General features: G+C 40.6%; 2 protein-coding genes and 1 long non-coding RNA gene across 4 annotated transcripts; 2 read left to right on the top strand and 1 right to left on the bottom strand.

Moving 5' to 3' along the window:
* The first annotated feature begins 486 nt into the window (after positions 1-486).
* Positions 487-10,264, top strand: znf207b (zinc finger protein 207, b). Of its 2 annotated transcripts, XM_017432141.3 has the most exons (11): positions 487-660; positions 1,076-1,202; positions 1,296-1,434; positions 1,918-2,103; positions 3,142-3,217; positions 3,364-3,425; positions 3,769-3,908; positions 4,151-4,249; positions 4,995-5,237; positions 5,632-5,788; positions 6,800-10,264. In XM_017432141.3, the coding sequence occupies exons 1-11, from the start codon at positions 620-622 to the stop codon at positions 6,949-6,951; spliced, it is 1,422 nt and encodes a 473-aa protein (XP_017287630.1). In that variant the 5' UTR covers positions 487-619; the 3' UTR covers positions 6,952-10,264. The 2 variants fall into 2 exon arrangements, with proteins under 2 accessions (XP_017287630.1, XP_017287631.1); XM_017432142.3 differs by lacking the exon at positions 4,151-4,249 and having other exon boundaries at positions 489-660; positions 6,800-6,951.
* A 1,837-nt stretch (positions 10,265-12,101) lies between these two features.
* On the bottom strand, positions 12,102-15,621 carry LOC119616908. Its single transcript, XR_005232993.1, has 2 exons — positions 15,485-15,621; positions 12,102-14,735 (listed from the first exon to the last, which is right to left on the bottom strand). It is a non-coding gene; the product is annotated as an uncharacterized LOC119616908 (long non-coding RNA).
* cd7al (cd7 antigen-like) lies at positions 14,052-22,308 on the top strand. Its single transcript, XM_017432095.3, has 5 exons — positions 14,052-14,663; positions 15,547-15,900; positions 17,569-17,925; positions 21,131-21,234; positions 21,701-22,308. The coding sequence occupies exons 1-5, from the start codon at positions 14,594-14,596 to the stop codon at positions 21,905-21,907; spliced, it is 1,092 nt and encodes a 363-aa protein (XP_017287584.1). The 5' UTR covers positions 14,052-14,593; the 3' UTR covers positions 21,908-22,308.
* The last annotated feature ends 665 nt before the right edge of the window (positions 22,309-22,973 follow it).

Below are 22,973 nucleotides of genomic sequence, written 5' to 3' on the forward strand. Positions count from 1 at the left end.
AAAAATTATTCAACTAAAAATGGGAACAAAGGTGTTTTCTTGTGACAGACTGCTGGGAACAAAGTGCCTAAAGATCTCATTTAAATTGCCTCTTTGTTAAGTTGTCTGTTGTCTGTTGACATTAAACTTTTTATGCCTCAATGAGCCATAAAAAGGTCAGAGTTAAGTGGCGTAAGACACAAACAAGCTTCTGAAAAAACAGTCTAAAATAGACTAAAATGACTGAACTAGAAATGAGCAAAACAACAGTCAACATCCACAGAAAAACTGAAAGAAATATTGCTCAAAACCAATTTAAATGACTCTAGACGTCAGCACAGTAGCCTTTAAATTTTCAGTATTATTTTTTTCTTTTCTTTTGTTGAGAGTAGTGTTAATTCCGAAGTAATGGGAAGTTTGTTAGAGCAGAACAGAATAATCAATGCCAGTTTCCTGTTTGCAGGACTAGAGGCGTGCCGCTGACGTCAGCATTTCATTGACTGTGCAGCGGATACTACTTCCTCCGAGCAGGCGCCATTTTCGTCCTCGTCACGGATTGACAGCATGCTGTTGTCAAACAGATAATAAGGCTGAGATTTAGCGTTCCGTGACCTCTTTTGTTTTCCAGTATTTCCACACAATGGGGCGAAAGAAGAAGAAGCAGATGAAACCATGGTGCTGGTATCCTTTTTTAAATGCGGTAAAATGCAGCGGAAATAAGGCTACATGTTAGCTTTACAAAATGAGGCCTACACGGCTTCGCGCGTCCGTTAGCATTGCGAGCTAATGCTATCTTAACAAGTAGGTTTAAATTTTTTAAAAAGACTAAAGTTATTCTTTGTAGTATAGTTGATATAGGTGGAATGGTTGTCCTCGAGTGTTTATAGAACATCGTATTATTTGTTCAGTATGTAGAAATGTTTAAATTAAACAAATGTCACTTCCGATGTTAGCTAATCTGTTAGCCACCGGTAGTTTGGACCATTATGTAATCCAGGAACCAAACGAGCTCCGTTGATCTGGTTTGTGGGGGATTATCTGCTATAATAAATTTAGATGAACACAATACAGAACAGCCCTTAACTCTCTCCTGAAGGTACTGCAATCGAGACTTTGATGATGAAAAAATCCTCATTCAGCATCAGAAGGCAAAGCATTTTAAATGCCATATTTGCCACAAGAAATTATACACTGGGCCCGGCTTGGCTATTCACTGCATGCAGGTATTGGTCTTTATCCTATTAAATAAAGTTAAGATTTTGGTCCACAAATCCTGTTGTCACTGACTGTACTATGTCACTTTGCTTGTGTTACAGGTGCACAAAGAGACTATTGACAGTGTACCAAACGCAATTCCTGGAAGAACAGACATAGAACTGGAAATTTATGGCATGGAGGGAATTCCAGAGAAAGACATGCAGGAAAGGAGGCGAACATTAGAACAGAAATCACAAGGTGAGTTCAGTCATACTGTCAGGAGTAGGAAATGACAAAAAAACCCTTTGTTTTTGTAGAGCTAAGTCTGAATGTATGTGATTATATAACTAGGCTAAAAATGTTTACATAGATTTGATGTAATTGGTGGCTTTCTTTATGCCGGAAGCTAGTTTGTGCACGGTGCACGTAAGCCAGTATCTCGCTGGGCCTTGATTTTTTTTTTGGAGACTAATTTGCAAGTAAAAAAAAATATATGGGAAAATATGAACCCAATAGGCTGATATTTGATTACAGTTTCGCTAAGTTCTGTGTTTGCCACCTGCATTTTGCTTGGCCGGTTTTTGAAAATCAGTCTTTTTAATGTTTTCAAAATTTACTTAACAAAATCCTTAGGCATCTGCGATTTGTGTGTGGAAATCCAGAACCCCGTAAACATTTAGAGACTAGAGTGGTGATTGTTTTGCTTAGTTAACAGCATTATTTTCTTCTTCTTGGTTTTAGAAAGTCAAAAAAAGAAGTCGAACAATCAGGATGACTCTGATGATGACGACGACGATGATGAAGCAGGACCGTCGACTCAGCAGGTTGCTGCTATCCAGCCTCAGGCGGGCTATGTCACACCAATGACCCAACCTGGGATGCCTCCTGTGGCTGGTGCACCTGGGATGCCTCCTGCAGGATATCAAGGCAGGGATTTGTTTATTTATTTATTTTAAACGGCAACAGCTTGGAATCAGATGGGGTTTTTTTTTCTATGAATAGTTTCCATAAATCAAAGGAGGGATTCTTATGAAGGCCTCATATGATCCATTTCCATGTTAAAAATAGCTGATAGAACTGCCCTTACGTGAGACTTCAGTGCAACCTGGGGCCAGTACTACGAAACCGGATTACCGTCTTAGCAAATTGACTTAAGGTTCAGTCTGAGTTTTTTAGTGTCATTAACTATGTTTACCTCTTGCGTTAGTCAATCAGCATGTCAACTTATGCTGGAAACACATGAAGATAAAAAAATCAAGTTATCAGTATGTGAACAGCAAAGTTATCTCAACCGATCTGGTGCTTATGTAGCCAAAAACATGGACTAATTTATCCAAAGTTTGTTCCAGTTGACTTTTAAAGATTTGAAAAAAAGATATCTATTTTTTAATTACCTCTTTTACAAAACTGTAAAATAACATCTTGCTGTTTATCACAGTGGGTGAGAGCTTATGAGCATAGAGTGCACTGTATTTGCCAAATATTATGTTGTTTGTATATTTAATTCTACATTTATCTTATAAAATGTTTCAGGTACTTGTTAAAATTTCATGCCACTCTTGATGTAAGATTTTAAGAACTGGATGGCAGAAATTTTTACTTTTAGATATTAGCAATTGGCCCACTTACTGTATTGATTTGTTTTATATTTGTCCTTTATTCAATGCAAACAGCCAAGATTGTGTCTAAAATGACTAAGGTGGTTACTTTCTCTCATACCTCTGCAGCAGTCAGTTTGGGGCTTAATGTTAAAAAAGAAATAATTTAAATCATTTCATCTTCTTATACTTTAAAGGGTAACCTAATATTTTACACTTTTTATTTAATTCTTGATTGTTTCAATAAAGTATATTAAAACAGCTTGTTAATGTTAACATTGGTAAATGTGTAGTAACCTGCTTTTGCATAAGGTGTAGGTGTAAATAATCAAATGTTTCAACAGAATACATTTGCTCTTTGTTACAGGGATGCCTCCTATGATGCCTGGTGTTCCTCCCATGATGCACGGCATGCCTCCTGCAATGCCTGGGATGCCACCAGCGTAAGAACTGGCTTTAACTTGCTGAAATCCCTGACACGTTCCTTGTTTTGCCTTAATCAATTATGGTTACCAGTTTCTGAAATGGTCTATTAAGCTGTAGGTTTGCTAAAAGAACCAGTAAAATTCATTGTCATTCTCATTTGCAGCATGATGCCAATAGGAGGGATGATGCCTCCCATGATGCCAGGGATGCCCGGAATTCCACCAGGTTAGTTTTGGAAGACAAAAAATTAATTCCTAAAATTAAAATCAATATTTTGTTGTAAACCTTTTTGCCGCCTCATCATTTACTTCATGGTGTTGGGTCTAATAGTGTGCAGTGTTGTTTATTAGGAGAGTTTACAAACCTGTGTTGGTTCAAATTTCTTAAATTTGAACCTTTCTTTGTCTTGCATTTAAAAAAAAAAAAGTTTGAGATCCACATCCTTTTCTAAAGTTTTATTCAACTAGGGCTTTAGGTTAAGAATGTTGAGCTCAAGAAGGTGTCCTACTCTGGTCTGTAGATCTTTGTGTTAATGGCAGAATTTTATTAAATCTGCCTGCTCCTTCAGGTATGCCCCCTCACATGGCTCCAAGGCCAGGGATGCCCCACATTGCTCCAGCCCCTGCAGCAGGACCAATACCCAGCCGACCAGCAGTGCCAGCAGCTCAGCCCGCTGTCACCAAACCCCTGTTCCCCAGCGCAGCACAGGTTGGCATCATGCAGCTCTGCTTTAGAAAGTTTCTGTACTTTAAGGTCCTCTATTTGATTAACTCGACCATCTAGGTCTATAGAGATATATAAATATTTGAATGTTTCTAAATTGCTCATCTAACAGCATTTCTTTTCTTCTTTTTTTTTTAAACCACACCAGAGTTTGTTTTTTGATTTGGTATAGCTTATGTGGACGTGTTACATGCCAATCCTGTGATCTCCTTTTCACCATGCTGCAGATGGGCTCTGGTGTTCACAGCAACACAACAGGCGTTTCCTCTCCACCTGCAGACCTTCAGTCTGCCTCCTCCCAGACTCCCTTTTCTAACATGCCCCAAGTACGCTCACAGACAGCACTTTGCCGTGGACTGTGGCAGCTGCATGTTGCATATTCATGTTGCCTGTGAAGTCTTGGTGACAAATTATGCTGTTTTACTAACAGCATTTGCCTTGTACGCCTAAATTTAACTAAGATCTGTGAGCTTTTTAGCTGCATGCGCTTTAAATGAACACAGAGTTGAGGCATAAGAAAGGATTTTAACGTGGGCTTTTATTTATCGTTGGTCACCCTTCCTAACTTCTGCAGCGTGAATTGCAAATAATTGTTTTGCTTTGAAATTATGATTTTTTTTTCCACATAATGTACAATTCCTTTCCCCATGTTGGAGTTAAACCACTGAAGTTACATATTGGACTTTTTTATTATTAATAACATAAAAGTCTGGCCTTATTTCAAGCAGAATTTGTTGTATGGTTGAATTGAAATACTACAAACTGAATTTATATATTTTTTAATAGCCTTTGTTGTGTATTTCCTGCTTTAAAATGATGTTCCAGTATTTTAGATTAAGTAACCAACTTGCTAACTTGTGCAGTTGATTGTTTTTTTTTTTTAAATACAAGACTTCAAATTTAAAGAAATTGGTTGCTTATAATGGTTGGTACTAAAGTACAATACATTGACGCTTGTTTGTCTGTATTGCATTTCTTTATTTTTGCATGTTAGAAGCGTTGCAAAACCCCAGTTCAGTCCGGTTCGGTTACCCATTGTGTGTGGTTTTTTTGTTGTTGTTTTTTGTACAGGCCCAGCAGAACGCTTCAGGAGCTACAGCTTCGAGTTCACTCAGCACTGCTGCCTCCTCTGACCCCCCCAAAGCGACATTCCCTGCCTACACCCAGCCCTCTGTCTCTTCTTCTTCCTCCTCTTCTAACCCCTCTAGCAGCACTGTGGCCAAACCCCCAGCCACAGTGACCAGTAAGCCTGCCACCCTCACCACTACGAGTGCAACTAGTAAGTTGATCCACCCTGATGAGGATATCTCACTGGTAAGTTGCTTGAGCTTTCTGTTTTGCCCTTTTCACAGTAAGTAATGACTGATTTATATAGTATATTGAGTGGTATTTGACAACAGGCTAGATTTAATCGGCGGTCTGGTTCTGCATAAAAACGCAATCAGAATAAGGTTAGATGGTCAGAAAGGATCATCTCTCGGATATAAAGTTAAACATTTAGGTTGTATAGTCATGGTAGCACTGAGTAGTTTCTCTTTTGTGGTTATGTTGAAGGATGATTCTGAACTTGAATATCCTCAGTCTGAAACGCGCCAACATTGGTACCCAATTCCTCAGCATTTTTGTGAGTGTTTCTCTGTACTGAAAGGAGGATAGCAGAGTTTCTGTCGTTCTGAATGCTTGCCTTGTGTGTTGTCTCTGCAACCAGGAGGAGATGAAGGCCCAGTTACCTCGTTACCAGCGTCTCATACCCAGGCCCGGTCAGGCCCATGCTGCTGCTCCCCCAGTGGCAGCTGTGGGCAGCATAATTCCCCCACAGCAAGGTCTGCCACCGCAGCAGCCCGGCATGAGGCATCCCCTGCATGGTAAGAGCATCAGGATTTGGAGATCATCACCAATTAAACTTTTTCTGAAACACGGCTGACTTTTTTAAAGTTATTAAACACAAAACTATTATTTTTGAGATGGTAAATTGTTTATTTGATCACTTTATTGTAATATGATCAATTTGTAAATTATAGTCCCCCTTTCACAAAACACTTGGTAATATGGCCTCAAAGATGAACTCCTTTTTAAGTTGCCTTTGACTGTTCATAAATCACCATTTGAGCCAACCAGGCCCTGCAACAACGTGAGATTTCATAAATGAAGTCAGCATCCCGGAACCTCGGGCATGGGGTGTTGACCTGGTTCACTGCTCATAAAATTGTGTGTTGAATATCTATTTTAAACCCCTGGCTGGTCACAGAGGCTGTCTCTCATCACTGTGTCACATCTTTAAGCTGTGATGCCAGCTTACTTTCTCACACTGGTTGTTTTGACTCTGTCACCATTTCACTTGGCAGCTCAGACGTGTAACAGTGGAGGGTTGAAACTGCAAGAAAGCATCTCAGAGCTGGCCCAGTGGTGTTTTGTGATAGGGGTTTTGTTTATGCCTAAAACAGGCTGCTTCTGATATTTTATGTAATTGTAGGCCTTCTACAAAGTAGACAGATATGAAATAAATATACACTAAAGTGTTGCTCTATAGCAGGGGTAGGCAACTTTGGTCCTCAAGGGCCACTATCCTGCATGTTTTCCTGGTTTCCCTGCACCAACACACCTGATTCAGTGGTTAAATCACCTCTTCATGTTCTGCAGAAGCCTGTTAATCAGCCATTGATTCAAATCAGATGTGTTGGAGCAGAGAAACAAGTACAACATGCAGGATAGTGGCCCTCCAGGACCAGGGTTGCCCACCCCTGTTCTATAGTTTGCCTAATTTAAAATATCTGATTGTTTGAATCCTTTAAAGTAGATCCCTCACTGTGGGGTTGGCATCATTTGGCAAATCAATGAGACTTAAAGCAGCCGCTCTCCTCCTTTGTCCTGCACAGGTCAGTATGGCGCCCCCCCTCAGGGCATGCCTGGCTACATGCCTGGTGGGATGCCTCCATATGGGCAAGGACCTCCCATGGTTCCCCCTTACCAGGGAGGGCCCCCGTTGGGTATGAGGCCGCCTGTCATGTCTCCGGCCGGACGCTACTGAAGAAGCAAAGCAGCCACCACATTAGGTTTGAGGTTAACACCTTTCTCTCATCCATGTGCTTTTTCAAACCTAGCTGCAAGCAAAGAGCAGTAGACCCAGTGGTGGTGAAGACAAACATTGTCTGTTTAAAACGCATGGACATTTATTGTAACATGTTTATTGGAGAGCAAAAACAAAACAAAAAAAATGGCAGAACACCACATTAATACCTGACAGCTTTTTGGTGTTACTTGATCACATGTGAGGATATATTTTTTTCCCACTCAGGTTCATAGAGGTGAAGTGTGTAAAAATGATTCGTATTTCTTTTGAAGCCGCTGGAGTTACATGAACATGCCAACCCCTTACAAAGGCAAGTTTTTTTTTTCCTTGTGAACATTTTGATTATTTTTCTTTCTTTGGTAGAGTGATTGAGGCCCTCACAGCACGCACAGGTGCTGTTGGACATTCGTCCCCAACTTTGGTTGGTGAGGGTCTCAGTGATGATGATGATTCCAACAATGTAGTGTTTAAATTTATGTCTCATCAGTTTCTAGCTTTATTCTTATTTTCAGGTTTGTTTTAATATTTCATGGTCAAACACCTACTTGTATGCATCCTTTGTAATGTTTTATCAATCTGTTGTAATAAAATCCATCTTGAAATCTAATGCTGGTTTGTCCTGACGTACACGGAGGTGAGTCCCAAAGGTTTGTACTGGTGTTGTACTTCTACACTTTTTATGGCTCTGTTTAATGACAGCAATCCATCAGGTATTTAAATACAAAGTTCTTTGTTTTATTTATTTCCTCATCCACCCGTCATCGTCATGAGACTGTTTTAACATGCCTTCAGAATAAAGATGGCATTCGCCAAAATCATGCCCACCTGAACTCAAAAGATTTTGGTTTATGTTAAGTTTAAAAAAAACATCTAATTCATGGTATGATTGAAGGACTTTTAAATTAAATTTGAGTAGATTTAGAACACATGCACCACAATTGAAAATTTTAATTTTTTCCCTTTTTTCCACGTACATACTAGCCCTCAAACATGCATGAATGCCACAGTGTCAGAAACAAAATGCCCAACAATACAGAAGGTCCAAGTAAAATCTGATCTTGTGAAGCTCCTTAATAGAATGTCAAGTTAAATTATTCTGTTTCTGAAAGAAATATATTTATTTCACAGGCTTATACCTGTGCAAATTTCCTTTGTAGTTTTGAATAAATAACTTCTAGTGGAGACACCCCTCAAAGCTGTTTTTGAAACTATTCCCAGCACAAAACATCTTTAGTAGGCATTAGCTGGGATAATGAAGGTCTTCTTGTGAATGTAGCTAATTAATGCAGATAAATGAGGGGGGTGGATACTGCATTTGATTGTTGTTCTGCAGTGCCTGTCTTTATTGTTGGGTGATTTTCTGTTTTGTCCATCTTTAAGTTCCCACTAAGTCGTCAGCATTATTTACCATCATCCTGCGCTGGAGATTGTTCTGCTGATGGCAATCTCGAAAAGGAAAAAAAGCAAAGAAATTCCTATTAAAAGACGTCAAACATGAATTAGCAGTTCACACAGGAAGTACGTGTAGGTATATTTCGTGTTGCAGACATTTCCTCTGGCCGAATCACTTACCGCTCTGTATTTGTTTTTGTCTGTAGCCCATCCATATGAGCTTTTCAGCCTTAAAACGCAGTCAGCTGGCATGACAGGTCAGTTAAACCCTGTAAGTACCTGATGTTCAATATAGTGTGGGTCTGTCCCCTTACAGATGGATGCTGGGACATGTACCGTGTACTGTATTATATGAAGTGTTTATTTTTTTCTCTAGTAAAAGTATTTGATCTATTGAAAACCACAAACGTTAAGACGACGGCATGTAAAGCTTGAATAAGCCCACTCTTGTCCTGTCTGGCATGACTTCTACTGACATGGTAAGTAGAAAGGAAGTAGAGTCCCCGTTTGAGGAGCTTAAGTCAGTTTGAATTCTCAAGTGGTGTCTTCAGGTTGTGGTCCAGCTGGTTTATGCCATTCTCACGCAACCTGCACGCGCTCAGTTAGTCTGTGGAACATTTAGTTTCACAACCTTTTCTTGCGTTGAGCCTATTTGTCACGATTAAACCTGAAGCGAGGCTTTGAATCCTTAACTTAGTTTTATTTTTCTTGTTTATAGAGGTCCAAGTATAACAGTGGAAGAGGCAAATTAGGTTTTTAACTTTCTTTTTGTCACATTATTATAGCATTATTCCTGGAACCCTTTAAATAATCTAGTGGTTCCCAAAGTTTGGGTTGAAACCCCGCTGTGAGAACCGTGAACAAGATTTGCTATAGTTATTACAAAAGTGTAGAAATAAGTGAATAAAAGTAGCCTATCATGCTGCCGTTTAATTGGTCTCATAGCAATGTTTGTCAACCAAAAACTGTCAGGGTTGTAAATCTGAAGCAGAAACAATTGAGAACCTCTGATCTAGACCATTGGTTCCCCAAGTTTGGATCTGGATCCCGTTGTGGGTCATAAAACAATAAGTACGGGGCCATGAGCATACATTAAAGCTGTTGTGAAAATAATTGCAGATAGCATATTTTTGCCAATATTGTAACCAGAGATAAAAATGTGATTAGTTTAGGGTTGTTTTATCATACACTCTTGGTTAAATCTCTTATCAGTAATATTGTTGGACTCAGTCATAGTTTGTCACGAGTCTCTGAAAGGTTTTAGTTTTTGGGGAAAAGTTGACAACTTTAGAAACCCCTCATCTATACCTTTTTATTTAAAGCCTCTAACTTTAAGGTAGATTTAGCTGAAAGCAGGCATAACACATTTCATTAAAAATATTTTACTTTTTTTTTTTTTTTTTTTTAGAAGGCCTAAGCTTGAATGTATGACAGCAAAAGTTTAGTTTTTTGGGGACTTGTGAATTCATGGCACGCAAAGTAGAACTGAAGCAGTTGAGATCAACTTTTAGAGCAGTATTGAGAACAACAAATACAACTACCTCATTTGTATTGTTGAAATCGATAGAACTATTACTAAACAAAGCCACACTCAGACACCACTAGAGATGGATGGAGAAGTGGCTTTTTTTTATCTGGGTGCTCTACTTCCATTTCAAGATTAGAAGTCTGGTTTTTGTAGTATGTCTGACCTGACAAGTACCAGTTTTGGCCCAAAAAAAAATGTTATCATTTGTGTCAGCTGTGTTGTCTATCTTTTATGTTGAAATAAAATACTGTCTTGTCGAAAACAAATGCTTGTAGAAAGTACCTGGACTTGTGAATGAAAATGTGACCATGTAAAGTGTGCTTGCTTTAAAAATAAAAGTAACTGCATTATTTTTCTCTCACTTGTCTATTTTATTTGGGGGTTTTTTCTCAATTACAATGTTAAGATAATTTACCCAAGTTTTATTTTGTTTTATCAAACTATGTATTAAAACACCAGTGCTCCAGCTAGTGGCGAGTTGGGGGTTTTAGCTCCCCTAAAGAATCATGTTATACTCTTAAAGCTATACGTAACTTAATTTATTGAAAGTATATCAGTATGTGCATTTGCTCATTTCAGTTTTTTCTGTAAGGGTCCAGTCAAAATTGGACACCGATTGTAATTGTAAGCACACATTTACAAATAAAACAATATTGCAATAATAGGCTGCCACTTGCTTGAATGAATAGGCATAAATTCCACCAGAAACACACTTTGCTTTCTGCAAGGTTTTGGGGTGTTTCTGTGGGTATCTTTTGCCCATTTATTCTGTAGAGCAACCTAATCGTGCTCAGTAGGGTTGAAGACAGGGTTTGTTCCATTTGGGCCAGTTCTTTCACACTGAACGCCTCAAATTTTGTCTTTGGGCACTGGGACACTATCTCATATGTCATGGAATAGAAAATGCCTTTCCAAAAGTGTTGCCCACAAAGTTGAAAGCACAAAAAAAATGTCTACGTTGTCCTGGTGTGCTGAAGCATTAAGATTGCCCGTCACCGGAGATCAGGGACTGAGCCCAAACCCACTGCACTGACTGGTTCTGGTTTTATAGTATTTCCTTATTAAAGACTTTGGAAACATTTCTAAAACAGTTTATCTGAGCAGCTTCAGAAAGACAAATGCAAGCAAACCTTATCTTAACGATAAGAAAAAGTCTATTCCAGTCTATTACGGATTTATATACACTATATTGCCAAAAGTATTCACTCATCCTCCTTCACACCATATGAACTTAAGTGACCTTCCATTCTTAATCCATAGGGTTTAATATGATGTTGGTCCTCCCTTTGCAGCTCTAACAGCTTCAGATCTTCTAGGAAGGTTTTCCACAGAGTGGAGTGTTTATGGGAGTTTTTGACCATTCTTCCAGAAGCTCATCTGTGAGGTCAGACACTGATGTTGGACAGAACGCCTGTCTCACAGTCTCTGCTCTGATTCATCACAAAGGTGGAACAGGAAGGGGCCGTCCTCGAACTGTTCCCACAAAGTTGGGAGCATGAAATTGTCCAAAATGTCTCTGTATGCTGAAGCATTAGGAGTTCCTTTCACTGGAACTAAGCAGCCGACCCCAACTCCTGAAAAACAAGCCCACACCATGATCCTCCCTCCACCAAACTTTCCACTTGGCTCCATGCAGTCAGACAAGAACCGTTCTCCTGGCAGCAGCCAAACCCAGAACCCTCCATCAGATTCCCAGACAGAGAAGCGTGGTTCTTCCCTCCAGAGGACACGTCTCCACTGCTCTAGAGTCCAGTGGTGTTGTGTTTTACTCCACTGCATCTGAGGCTTTACACTTGGTGATGGAAGGCTTGGATGCAGCTGCTCAGCCATGGAAACTCATTCCATGAAGCTCTCTATGCTCTGTTCTTGAGCTAATCTGAAGGCCACATGAAGTTTGGAGGTCTGTAGTTTTTAAACACCTCTGTAAAACAGGATCTAATACTTCAACTAGTTTAAAAGACTCAGGTTGGGTGGCATTAACCTTTGAAATGGCTTAGTAAGTAAGTAAAGTTTATTTATTCACAGATAAAACTATCACAAAGCGATGTAAATAAAATAAAATAATTTAACACAAGCGCCAATAAAAAGGTAAAAAAAGACATTTACAGAGTCAACTAAACGTAGCTGCAGCTCAGCGCCAACATTTACAGGAAGCAAGTTGTGCGTTGTTTTTGTTCTTTTTTTTTTCTTTTTTCTAACCATAATTTGTGTCTCTATTGTTGGCAGGGGACAGGCTCCACTAAGCTGTGTAAGTATTTTTGAGACCCTTTCTGCTTGGAAGCGTTTCAGCACCCCCGCGCCTTCCCTGGGGCTTCGTCGAAGCTTGTCACGAACTTGTTTACATTTAGCTGCATGAAAAACGAAACGAACCCACAGATAATGACAAACGAAACGGTTTGGAAATGAAAACTACAAAACGGATTATTTTTATTAATGGAGACGGACTGTCACGAGTCAGTAAACACCTCGTCACAAACCAAAACCTGTGGACTTTATTTGGAGCCTTTGGTTGTCCGTTTACTAATTTAGGTCGTTTGCTAGAGTTTACTCTGCATTCAGAATGGGTCGCAGCTCCACAGAGATCACTAATCTGCTTTCTTTGGGAATCTCTCGTCATCTAAAGCTAAATTATGCCTGCAGAACTAATTTAAGGCAAAATGTCTGCTGGAAGAAAACAGTCAGTCGACCTGTGCTTTATGTTAGCGCCTCTAAGTACAAAAGAATCTTTTTTTTTTTTTTTTGCACGTTAGACCAGTGTTCACTTTAGTGCATTTGACCTGATGAATGCGAGGCCTTCTGGCCACGTTCGGCTTCAGCCTGCAATGTTTCGACGCTCGGCTCAGTTGCTCATTTGTTTTTGCGCCAAAGCTCAGTTGAAGGCGCGTAGACCCTTCATCTAACACTGACTTGACAGTGATGTCCATTATCACAGCAAAGCACATCCTGTTCACAGATGACTTGTCACAATCATTTCCTCTGGGATATACAAATAATGTTCCGAACAAGTGAAACACAATGAATGCAAATTTAAAGGGCTTATTGTGAAACGAAAATAGATTTCAAAAAGATGTTTATGGACCAAGATGTGTGCTCCTGAGCTGCTGATGGTCTGTCTCATTCTGACTCTGAGTTTTAAAGACTTTTTTTGTAACAATTTGCTTATTTAAACCATAAGAAAACAAACAATAGCAGAAAAAGGATGTGGAAAACAAAAAAGATACTTATACTAAATTAGTACGACTTACACACAGTATCTATTTGTTGGTTTACAGAATGAAAAGGGGTGGGAAGGAAATACTTATTTGGTCCCACCTCTTCTCCATCATTTATCAATTGTAGTCATCTCGCTTGTTTAAAATATAAACTTCAATACAGCAACATATAGAACATATACAGTGCTTTGCAAGTATTCATTGGATGTTTTCTGTTTTTATTGCTGTCATAAATCTGCCATGATCATTTTTGGCCTTCTTTACAAAAATATTTTAAAAAAACCCTTCAGTGTCAAAGTGAAACAAAATTTCTACAGCGTAATAGCAATTAAATACAAATATTTGATGTAAAATATGTTGGTGAACAAATAGTGATTGTCCTAATTCACTTCAGGGAAAAAAAAGAATAAAAGTAAAGTCAGGGGATGGATGCAGAAAGATTTCTGAGGTCCTAAACATCTCCAGGAGTTCTGTTAAATCCATCATCAGGACATGGAAGGATTATGGAACATGTGTAAATCTACCAAGAGCAGGACGTCCTCACAGAGTGACCGTGAAGAAGGAGAACACTGAGAGAGACCACCATGACCCCTGTGAGCTCTCTGAAGGAGGTCCAAGCTTCAGCAGGTCAGATAGAGACTGAGCTCCAACAGCTGCTGATCAGGTTCTTCACCAGACTGAGCTTTATGGGAGAGAGGCAAAGAGAAAGACTCTGTTGAGGAAACCTCAGATTAAATCCTGACATGAGTTTGTTTAGAGAATCACGTCAGGATTTATTATATTAATATTTATGCACTTACCTATTTGACATCAAATATCTGTATTAAATTGCTATTACTCTGTAGAAATTTAGTTTCACTTTAACACTGAAGATTTTTTTTCCTAATGTTTTTTTTTTTTTTTACAAAGGCCAGCTTATAGTGATCTTGACAGCAATGAAAGCAGAAAACATCCAAGGGGGTGAATATATTTGTGAGCCACTGTACGCTGTAAGACAGATGTTATAACGATCATAATTATTTCATGGTCCATAATTATATCTACACACACATCATTTTGACAGGGAATATTAAATAGTATGAACAGCAATTCACTAACTAATCATTTCTTGAAAGCGGCACACTCCTCTTCTTTATACCGCCTACATGTCCCGTTCTTATAGCTCTGTTTGGACTGCTTTATGTTTAGACACAGCTCTGTCTCCTGCTCCTCAGTTTTCCTCCTGTCACCGCCGAGGCGGGTGCTTCGACAAACGTGGGGTTTGGGTAAGTGTGCGCTTCCTCTTGCAGAGAGAGAGAGCGAGAGATGCCTTGAAACTTGAAGGTGGAGCTTCGTGTGGGGGTTCCTCCTGGTTTCATTTACAGCTCTCCAAGCTGTTGACACTCCAGCTCGAGGTGCTGCCATCTGAAGTGTCATGGATCGGACGCTCGCCCAGGACCGGCGTTAAGTGTCTCCTCGGGGTTCAAGGATGAAGAGGATGACGAGGGTCCCACGCCTGGCTCGCCTGTGGGCTCTGCTCGTTATTCAGACAGGCTTTGGTGAGTTGGGTTCTGGTCTGGTTTTGCGGCCTGGCCTCGCTGTCAGCCTGAATGTAGTCGTGCGGGGTAAGCCTTCAGGAGTGGACAAGAATAAGGAAAACACATTGGTTGTGTTTCTTTGGTCAGCTTTGGGTTGAAGTTTGTAAAAAAAAACAAATGTTTTTGTTGTTGTTAGGTCAGCAACAATCCTTATCAGTAATTGAGCCATCTTTCTGAATCACTGTTTAGTTATTTTCAGACCAGAGAAAAGTCTTTGTTCATGTTGCATCTCTATATAGATGTATAATATATAATCTCTTTTATCTAAAGAGCAGCAATTTAGTCTTTTAAGACTTACATTTTTATTTTGAAAGTTTTTTTTCGGGGTTTCTTTTTATTCTCTGTCAATTAAAAGCAAACTAAGCTTCGTCACAGGGGCTGGTGACACATTCAGAACATGTTAAAAGGTTTGCACACAGCGGAGCCGAAGCTCGCGGGTTCGATCCCCGGTGTTGGATATATTCTTTCATCAAAACTGCAGCCACCAGTTTTGTCGGTGACAGTAATGTAGAGTTTCGTTTCCCCAAAAATGGGACTTATACGAACCTTTCCATGATATTTTACTCGCTCCGCAGCCTGGACACCACCGAACGCGTCAAATCAGCGCGCATTGGTCATTATGCTATGTAGTTTTAATGTTCATGCATTTCTGGTGCGTTTAAAGCTCTTTTAAAATGATGAGCTGGTTTAAAGTGAATAAACTGGCAAGAACCAGTGCGTGTTATTAATTATTGTAGTCAAAAAAAAAAAAGCTGGAAATCACACGCAAACTTCCTTCTCACCTCATAATTCCGGGGAGGAACAACATGGCAGCTAATTAGCGCCACGCTCCGTCTCCGTGCAGGTCTCAGCGCCGCCGTGTTTGTGGAGCGCCAGGAGGGCGACTCGGTGCTCCTCCCCTGCGACATGGCGCCGGGCAGCCCGCCGCCCTACGGCTTCTACCTGAAGCGCGGCTGGCTCCGGCCCGGGGAGGTGCTCTTCCAGTACACCAAGGAGGCGCTCAGCGTGAAGGACTCCGCCTACGGAGGCCGGCTGAGCGTCAGCGGCGACCCGAGCGCCCACTCCGTCAACGTCACCATCTCGCAGCTGAGGGCCGCGGACACCGACAGGTACTTCTGCGAGTTCATGTTGGAGAAGGAAGCCTCCGAGGACGAACGGATCCCGGGAAAGACCGAGTTCTTCCTCCTCGTGAACTCCGGTGAGTTTCATGTCCTTCCATTAATAATCATCCGCCACACAAAGTAGTTCCTCCTAATTAACAATGTGATTTACTTAATTACTCAGCTTGCTGTGTATTGTCTTGTTCTGTGTGTTTTTCAACTATTTTGAAATTTAAAATGTTTTTTGTGATTCATTCTCAGTTTTGGACTTATTTGCAGTTATAGAGTGGTGCAGGTCAGTAGATTTAACATGTCTCCTGTCTACAGGACAGCTTCAATTGTCTCATTGAGGCTAAAATATTCCACCCTGTGGACACCTTCTGCTGGTTTCAGCTCAGTGATACAACCACTAATAACATTACACCTCATGTGATCTTTTTTAATGCAGCAAAACCTGCTGTGTCCAACAGTGGAGATTTTTATGTTTAAAAATGCATTTATGAGACTAAAACTAGCAGATAGTTTGGAGCAGGCAGAGCAGACATGAACAGAACACAGATAATTAAACACAGAGAGGAGATAAACAACAGGACATTTTCTTCGAACAGTAGGCCTATTATCTGCATCTGTGACTTTCTATGTCAGCAACAGGTGGCTCTTATTTATCTGATTCTGTGGCTTCCTTCAGCGCGTGCCTGCTGAAACTCAGTAGTTCTGTGGTTCAGTGATCTGCAGGCTGCAGGTTCAAGCCCAGGTGGGGTCTTGGTCTGTAATCAAAGGGATATATATATATATATATATAAGGAACAGCTAAGATAGATACTGCTTAGAACCCTCAAGCTCTGAGCTTGAAATGAAAGTGGAACCGCCCATGTGGAACAAATGGGGTGAAATGGAAGTGTGTGTGTAGATATATATATGCCAGCATCACTTTGGTTTTCTATTTTTTTAGAAATACTCTACCGAAGTTTTTCCACCATTTACCTTTGTTAATCTCAAGTATTATTGCAGAAATATGACTTCAATCCAGAAAGCCGTGCACCTGTCTCTGTCTGGTTAATTTTACTCAGTTAAAATAAAAAATACTTCGTTTGTCTGATTTAATTATCAGACTGGACTGTTTACACAACACACAACCACGACCCGCGGTTGTTAATTCAGGAAATGAATGTCCGCCCCACTAAAATTTATGCTCAGGAGCTGCTGCTGTTCGTTTCCTACCACACTAACACAAACTACATGTAGTTTGTTGCTGCTGGACGGAAGACGGAAGTTTTTGCAGCCAGAATCCGTTTTTGTGAAATCGTTAGGCGCGCGCGCCAACTCGACTCAGGGACTTTGGTCCCTTATGCTGCATTTTTCACTGAGAATATCAGTCACTTTTATTATTTTTTTTTTCTGTTGTTAGTCATTATTAATCTGAGTCATCGTTATAACATGTTGCTCAGTCTTTCTGTCCTCAGACTTTTGCATCTTCAGGTCAGTGTTTTGCTCATACTTTGTGTCTAGCGTTGTTAAAAATCCCAACCTTCAACTTGCGGAAGCGACTGCTTGGTTTTAGTTGAGGGCTGATCCACAGGAAGTGTTCAAGCAAAAGGTCTTAACAGAAGATTTCAGTCTTCACTTATTTTACAAATCAACAAGACTGCCCAACAATTCTGCAGTGATGTGACGCTGTTCAACCTTACAATACCAGACTGACCTCAGATCATTTTTAAACGACGGCCCTATTGTTACATGGATTTTACTCTCTGTTCCCCCTGGAGATGCCCTGCTGGACGTGGTCCTGGTACAGACGTGCCCCGGGGGTTCAGCTGTGCTTCCCTGCCACAGCCCGAACGGGGAAGGTTTGGCCGTGGAAGGGGTGAGCCTGACAAGGCAAAGGGGCCGGGAAGCGGCGGAGGTGGTGTACGACTCCAAGCAGCACCGCGGCGGCAGCCGTTTCCCCGCTGAGAGGGTCCGGCTGTCCTCCGCGCCCGGCCTGGGCGGCATCACCTACAACGTGACCCTGCAGCAGCTCCAGCCGGAGGACAGCGCCCTCTACAGCTGCCAGCTGCTCCTGCGGGGCAGGCCCCACCGCAGCGCCGGGCTAGGGAGACGAGGGTTCTTTGTTTCTGTGCAAGGTGGGTCACACGCCAGCAGGGGCTGATCCTCAGGACGGCTGGCACAGGCTTTCTTTGTTGAATGATGAGGAGAGTGTCTCCTTTGTGTTGTGGCCACAGCAACGATCTGTCACGACTGGCTTCTACTAACAAACTGCCTTTAACAGATCGATCAGATCTACTAATGTGGGGTTCTGTGAAACCCCACTTTATGAACAACTACCTGTTGTCGACAGCTCCTTGAACAACCTCCGTTCAGAGAAATAGAGTTCAGTTCGGACTTGATTGATGAGGTAGATCAGGGGCGTCAAACTTTGTTACACAAGAGGGTGAAAACTAAAAACTTGGTCTTAGCCGAGGGCCAATCTCGATGAATGGTTTCTATATGTAATATGTCAAGTCATTCATATAGAAATATCACCTTTTCCTTGTGACATATTTTATAGAATTTAGAACAAAAAGAATTTAATGGGCAAAGAAAAATAGATTGACCTTAAAAAGGCATCATTAGCAGTCATTTCTTATGCCTTGTTGTGAATTTTTCTCCATTAAAATAAACAAAAAAAAGACACCAATAAAAATCTGATTACCGTATTTTCCGCACTATAGGGCGCATTGGATTATAAAGCGCACTGTCAATGAATGGTCCATTTTCGAACCCCTGTCTTTTCGGAGAACACTGCACCGACGTAAATGTCAACTATAAACGCCTCCACCGCTCGCTCAGGTCCGTGTGCCGTGATCAGAGCCCTGCGAGACGCTACAAAGAGCGACTATAACTGAGCCTTAATGCTGCAAGCGGTGCGGCTTTGTCGTTTACCAAAGTCGTACTAAAACATTACGACTTCTTACATATATAAGGCACTCCAGATTATAAGGCGCTCTGTTGTTTTTTGAGAAAATTGAAGGCTTTTAAGTGTGCCTTATAGTCTGGATAATACGGTATACAGCTACTAAAATTAAACTTTGAAACAAGAAGTTACTCTGTTACTGTGATGCACATTGACTCATGTTACATACCTGATATTGTTTCTTGGCTGCAAGTTCATCAACGAGTTTAATCGGTCCTGTTTGATCTCTGTTGCCCTTTTCTTATCAAAATCAAACTTTGGCTTCAAAGTAACTGTCACAGGAAGATCGGCTCAGGTTTTTTTAAGCAAAATGAGAAACAACAGAGACTCAGTTTGTCACAGACTGCAGGGCCAGATATCATAAAATTTAAATGTTATCTTGGGGGGTCAGATAAAATATTGCCATGGGCCGGATGTGGCCTGCGGGCCTTGAGTTTGACATGTGAGCTAGATTACTCCCAGCTTAAAAATCCATTCAATTCAAGCAAAACTACTCTTTTTAAAACGGCAGCAATCCACTTTGGCCTTGGCCTCGCTCAGACTAGCCTTTAGCTCATCCATCCTGTCAGAATTAGACTTTATTTCTCCAAACTGAGGTCGATCAAAGAGCCATCTACAACAGGTAAGATGTTCACAATCTTTCCCTAAAATCCCACTTGTAAAGACCTGAACTGTCCTCCTAATCACTGAAGGCACTCTAATAAATTCGTGGCCCTCTGCAGGGTTTTGCTCAGCCTCATCAAACATGAAACGCAAAGCATCTTGGCAGGGAAAAGCCCACGTGTTTTCTCCAATGAGCTTGTCTTTTTTTGTGTGTGTTTGTTCGTTTTTGTTTTGCTTTTCTTGATACAAGAACAGGCTGACCAAAACTAAGAACACAGAAAAAACCCAAATCATGATCAAGCTGCACAGCAGAAATGGTCTTTTTTTCTTTCTTTGAACGCATGTGGTTGAGTAATAACAAATAAAATGTTGTGAAACTAAACCTTTGTATGTGTGGAAAAGCAGTTTGTCTAAGATCATGTTCTGTGTGTCATATTTCTAAAATAATCCATTAAGAGCCAGCGTCCGTTAAGATGCTTTTGTCTCCCTCACACATTCCTGCTGCTGTGAATACTAACTGCCTAACATCGAAATGGTTAACAGGTCCAGAACAAAACTCTTAAACCTGCTCCCAAAGTACGAAAAACTGGAGCCCTTTTTTATTTTAAAACAAGTCTTTTTTTTTTTTAAATCAGTGTTTGAAGATTTAGTTTTTTCATTTTGAGCCTATATATATTCACAGCCTATATATATATATATATACTTAAAACAATATAATATGTTTTTAGTTTACATCTATTCATCGTGGGCCTCAGTCTCATATCAGTTTGGGGCATTTAATGTTATTTTTTTTATTTTTTAACCATTCGTTTTGCAGGGTGGAATGATTTTTACCACATACTGCTTTAATGATTAAAAGACACAAAAGCAGAATTAAGTTCACAAGTTTGACTTTGCTGTGGATTTGTTCTAATCCAACATTCATCTGAAATTTTAATAAGTGGTGCTGAATTGCTCTAGGACATCTTTTACTTGACAATGATTATTAATGTCTTGTCAGTGATCACGGTTGACTGCAGCTGGTAGTTTTTTTCCCCAGCATACAATAGATTTTTATTTTTTTTTCTGACAGCATTTATTAAATTGACCAATACAAGGAACTCAATGACGATCAGATAAATCATTAAAAGCCCCGAAACGAATAACATTCCTGTTCATGAAGATTATATATGAACTTCTGCATTTTGGGCAATTGATTGGACCCCCGCTTCTCTAAAAGTTGTGTAATGAGCATCGTGATGACAGAACTTGTGGGTTCATATCAACAAATACTGTCCTCACAATATCTCAACTGCGTGTTTTCTTCAAGTCATGCAGCCCCATTTGTTGTTTTTTGTTTTTTTGAGAACGATTTCCCCCACATTATCAGGGAGTTCGTTTATAATGATTTGAAGATTATTCGAGCCTTTTGTTCAGCCTTGAGAAAGTCATTCTGCTGCTGTGTGTCTTCTACTAACAGCAACCACCTCCTGATAACTGCCTGCGAATACATGTGAACTTTTGCATCTTGGCGGACGGTTTGCAGAGCTCTTAATCTTTCCATCTTACCGAGAAGCCTCAGCTTAATAACTGCTCTCCCCTCAAAAGTAACAAAAAATATTCAAACTGCAGCCTCCGAGTAGGAAGGAAGCTTTGCGGTTTCTGCTCTTCTTTTTTTTTTTTTTTCGCTGTGCAGTCATACACAGGCTGTTATCATCACACCTTTTTGTGTTTTTGTTCGTTTTTAATCTCACGACATCTCGTCCTGATCATTGTTCTGCGTCTGCCTGCAGGCGACCGGTGCGGCTGCTCCAGCTACGACACTCTGCTGTACGCTCTGTCGGGCGCCGTGGGCCTTCTCCTCGTGCTCCTCGTCGGGTTTATCGTGAAGTTTAAGGTGAGTGGGGCTCGAGCCGCTGCTCTGACACTGCACACGAACAGGAGGGGCAGATCACCGATGAGTTACTACTGAACAGCACCTGCCTGCTGAGAGCGTGGCAGAAAGTTCCTCTCCAGCTCACCACAAAACCACACGGGTTTCACAAGTCTTGCTGCACTTGTCAGCATGCTTTTCTTAAAGTTTAGTGGGCGCAGTTATTCAACGGCTGTGTTTGTCGTTTGTCTAATTTAATAAGTTTAGATAATTGCTAAAAAGGAAACATGCTTTTGTCCCACGTGTCCTGGAGAAGTTTGGCTTCGTTTTCGGCGGGTTCGTATCAAAAGACGTCCCCAGGAAGAAAAATCACATACATTGATTTTTTTTTTCTTTTTTTTCTTTTGACACAGGAAATCGAGAGTATAGCGTCTGCTGCGTTTGTTCCCTTCACTGATTTGTTTTCCTCCCGTCTCTCGGTTGCTGTCAGGTCAAAGTTCGCCGCAGCGCCAACTCGCAGCCTCCGCAGCCCATCTACGAGGAGATGGTCGGCGTGCAGTCACCCAGCCAGAAGATGGCTCCCCTGCGTCTGGAGGACGTGGACTACAAACACGTGGCGATGAAGAGGAGCTCTTCTGAAAATCATTACGAAAGGCCCAGCGGCGCTCTCTACCCCCGGACCTTGGCTCAGGAATAAAATGTTTGACCTTTTTTTTTTCGACCAACAGTTTTAAATAGATCAACCCAACTGCCTCAGATCCACAGGACTCCCTCACTCTCACTTCTTTCTTGAGCTCTTTCTTTGTTTTGTACATTGATTTGTCGAAAGAAAAAAAAAATTACACTTTGGTACATTTATATGAACCTTTACTTGCGAGAGGACTATTTTTATATTGATAGTATATATTTAGTTTTTAGTGTCTTCAGTTGTTTATCAGGGTACATAATTATACCAGTGGCAAGATTGTACATTTTATCTTAATGTATTCCAATCTCTGATATTAGACATAAATATCAAACCAGAACTCGAGAGGGTTAGAGCTGTACAAAATACATGCAACAAACATCTCCAATAAAAAATAATAAAAAAAGCTAAAATCTGGCAATCTTGTTTTGATTTATTGTGCTTTTTTCTGAAGTTATTGTAAAAAGCAATAACTTTAGAGATCTGAGATCATAAATAGTTAGCAGGTCCCACCAATTGTTCCTGATTCCCATCAACACACTACTTAGAGATTTGACTTCTAAGCACTCTCTGCATTTTTATTTTTTTGGAAAAGGCTGAGGATCGGGCCTTTGGGACCTCTGTTTAGAGCTGCCAACGTAACTTTTAGGACGCCGCAGCTCATTGGGTGGCTGCTTTAATGCGTCTTTGGTACTGTTTTTCTGTTGAAGTGCCCAGCTGTGAGATAATGTGAGATTAAGCTGACTAATTATGAGAAAGATTTGGTTTTTATTACTTCTGCTTTGAGTATTCAACCAGTTTCAGTTTTGATGGAGGGGAAAATGTGTGACAAGGTGCTGCCGAAAACATGCTCTACAGTAGAAATTAAATGCTATTTTTTTCATCAAAATAAGTTTTCCTATGTCAGTTTAAACATTAGGGCCCATATTGACTAAAAAAATGGGCAGCGCCTAGTTTTAGCTCAAATTTTTTCACATAATTTGCCCCCACTATGTGCTTTGCCTTAGTGTCCGATTCACAAAGCAAACAGTGCTGATTGAACACTGGTTCTCGCCCATCCAGTTCAGCAGGTATGAGC

This window comes from Kryptolebias marmoratus, linkage group LG3, assembly GCF_001649575.2.
Source record: "Kryptolebias marmoratus isolate JLee-2015 linkage group LG3, ASM164957v2, whole genome shotgun sequence".
In the NCBI taxonomy this organism is placed as follows: Eukaryota; Metazoa; Chordata; class Actinopteri; order Cyprinodontiformes; family Rivulidae; genus Kryptolebias; species Kryptolebias marmoratus.

Bases quoted from the DNA above. Each gene is read 5' to 3' on its own strand.
- znf207b (XM_017432141.3), top strand. From the start codon at position 620: ATGGGGCGAAAGAAGAAGAAGCAGATGAAACCATGGTGCTG. The intron at 1,203-1,295 runs GTATTGGTCTTT...CTTGTGTTACAG, and splicing joins TGGCTATTCACTGCATGCAG to GTGCACAAAGAGACTATTGA. The intron at 3,218-3,363 runs GTAAGAACTGGC...TCTCATTTGCAG, and splicing joins ATGCCTGGGATGCCACCAGC to CATGATGCCAATAGGAGGGA.
- cd7al (XM_017432095.3), top strand. From the start codon at position 14,594: ATGAAGAGGATGACGAGGGTCCCACGCCTGGCTCGCCTGTGGGCTCTG. The intron at 14,664-15,546 runs GTGAGTTGGGTT...GTCTCCGTGCAG, and splicing joins CGTTATTCAGACAGGCTTTG to GTCTCAGCGCCGCCGTGTTT. The intron at 17,926-21,130 runs GTGGGTCACACG...GTCTGCCTGCAG, and splicing joins GTTCTTTGTTTCTGTGCAAG to GCGACCGGTGCGGCTGCTCC.